At 43.2% G+C, this 1,860-nt stretch overlaps 1 protein-coding gene across 1 annotated transcript; it reads left to right on the top strand.

Annotated features, from left to right (window-relative positions):
- The first annotated feature begins 306 nt into the window (after window positions 1-306).
- Window positions 307-1,117, top strand: LOC130797172 (uncharacterized). Its single transcript, XM_057659659.1, has 2 exons — window positions 307-513; window positions 616-1,117. The coding sequence occupies exon 2, from the start codon at window positions 616-618 to the stop codon at window positions 1,063-1,065; it is 450 nt and encodes a 149-aa protein (XP_057515642.1). The 5' UTR covers window positions 307-513; the 3' UTR covers window positions 1,066-1,117.
- Window positions 1,118-1,860: the final 743 nt, after the last annotated feature.

Raw genomic sequence — 1,860 nt, 5'->3', positions numbered from 1 at the left:
CGTACGACCAAAAAGGTCAAAACGGGAAACGAAGGTGGAGAGCAAGCACCTTCGAAGATGCCTTACGAAATATGGGGTCACATAACGAAGAGGGATTGGGAGGCCTTTGTTGCCAAAAGAACAACTCCCATAGAAGTTGTAAGTATTTCATATTATATTATAGTTTACCAATTTGAATTTACTTCTTTTGATTCAGTCATTAAACTAATACATGACATTCGATTTCTAATGATTAATTAGGAAAAGCGTGGTAAAGCTTCTGATTCTGCAAGCAAAAGGAAGTTTTACCATCGCTTAGGCCAGAAAACGTACGATAAGGTCCGAAAAGAGTGGGTGGATGCGGGTTTATACCCCAATCAAAGTTCATCCACGCCCTCATCTACGACTACCTCCGCATCCGTGAATTTTGCTGGAGATCGGGTGCGTGATTGGTATTGCGGGCTTCATTCCCGAGATGTAAGTGGTAAATTTACCATTAATGATCCGGGAACGAAGAAGGTTGCTGATGCTGTGGTGAGTTTTGAAATTATTAAGTATATTCTTCATTTGTTTTGTATTCTTTGGCTTTGATGTACTTTTACTAATTACTATATATGTCACTTTTTATTTGAACAGATGGGCTGGAAGGAAAAAGAAGCTACGGGGGAGTTCACCCCAAAAGGCAATGTTGACGCATTGCATATGGTCTTAGGGAAAGACCACAGTGGGCGGGTAGTCGGAAAAGGAGGCGTCCGCGTGGGGTTACAGAAGGCATTCGGCAAAGAGTGTGTTGCTACTCAATCCCGAACGGCACTGCGGGAAGAAGCAGCAACCCTCCGAGCGGAGATTACGAAGGACGTTCTCGCGAAGTTGGCCACCGTGTTGCAAAAGATGGGTGCACCCATTGTGGACTTGGTAGACCTGATTGTCGATGATCAGGGAAGTCAACATGGGGATTCTAACGCTTTGGTCGAGCCAACACCCGAGCCCAGTACCCCCGTAGCACCCCAGCTCTTTACTAATACCCCCGTTGCTCAAAATCCGGAGCCAACTCCGGTGCCAGTGCTACAGGTACATAGTTTTTAAATATAATAGCACTTATTAATTTAAATTGCAACGCGTAATTAAAATTTTATTATGATGCTTATTATACTAAACGACACCATTTTCAGGAGGCGACTCCTTGTTCTCTTTTGCTGCCTCAGTTAGGTGTTGCTAGTGATGGCGACTTAACTGAGGTTGCATATGGTATGGCACAGCCAAATAAAGAAGGCCAAACAGTGCATTCAGTGCCTGTTACAAGTGGCCACATCAGTGTGGCCGTGGAGACTATTGTAAAGGGGTTTGAAGATTTCTCACTCCCAATTCCAATGCCAGCATGGAGCCTTGAGAAACTATCAGACGCCCTAGGTAGTTTCGTCACATGGCCATATGCTTGGGTCCGATTCACTAACACGGTAAGAATCATTTGTACCTTATTTATTTTTATTTTTTTAATTGCATGCTCACACTAATTTAATTTTATAAATTGAAATAGCAAAAGAGTCCAAAGGGATCTTGTAGAGAGGTCGGTTCCTCAGCAAAGGTGTCGACTGGGTCAAAGTCGATGCCAAGCACTCCAATTTTGACTGATGAGGAGCTAAAAGATCTCTCTCAAGATTGCAAATGGCTGCATTATTGTGCATCTCGCATAAGTGAGGAGGACCCAATCATGTTGCCCCTGCTGAAGGAGCAATACTGCTTTTCAGAAGACCCGTTTGTAATTATTTGTCCTAGTGACATCGGGCAATTTTTGAGAGGAGAGATGCTGAACGTAGCTCTTTTCCATGTCTACATGAGGTGATGTTCATTATCTTACAAGTTAGGCATTATTGTTTAATT

This window comes from Amaranthus tricolor, chromosome 12 (assembly GCF_026212465.1).
Source record: "Amaranthus tricolor cultivar Red isolate AtriRed21 chromosome 12, ASM2621246v1, whole genome shotgun sequence".
Taxonomy (NCBI): Eukaryota; Viridiplantae; Streptophyta; class Magnoliopsida; order Caryophyllales; family Amaranthaceae; genus Amaranthus; species Amaranthus tricolor.
This window is presented reverse-complemented; position numbering and strand designations above follow the sequence as displayed.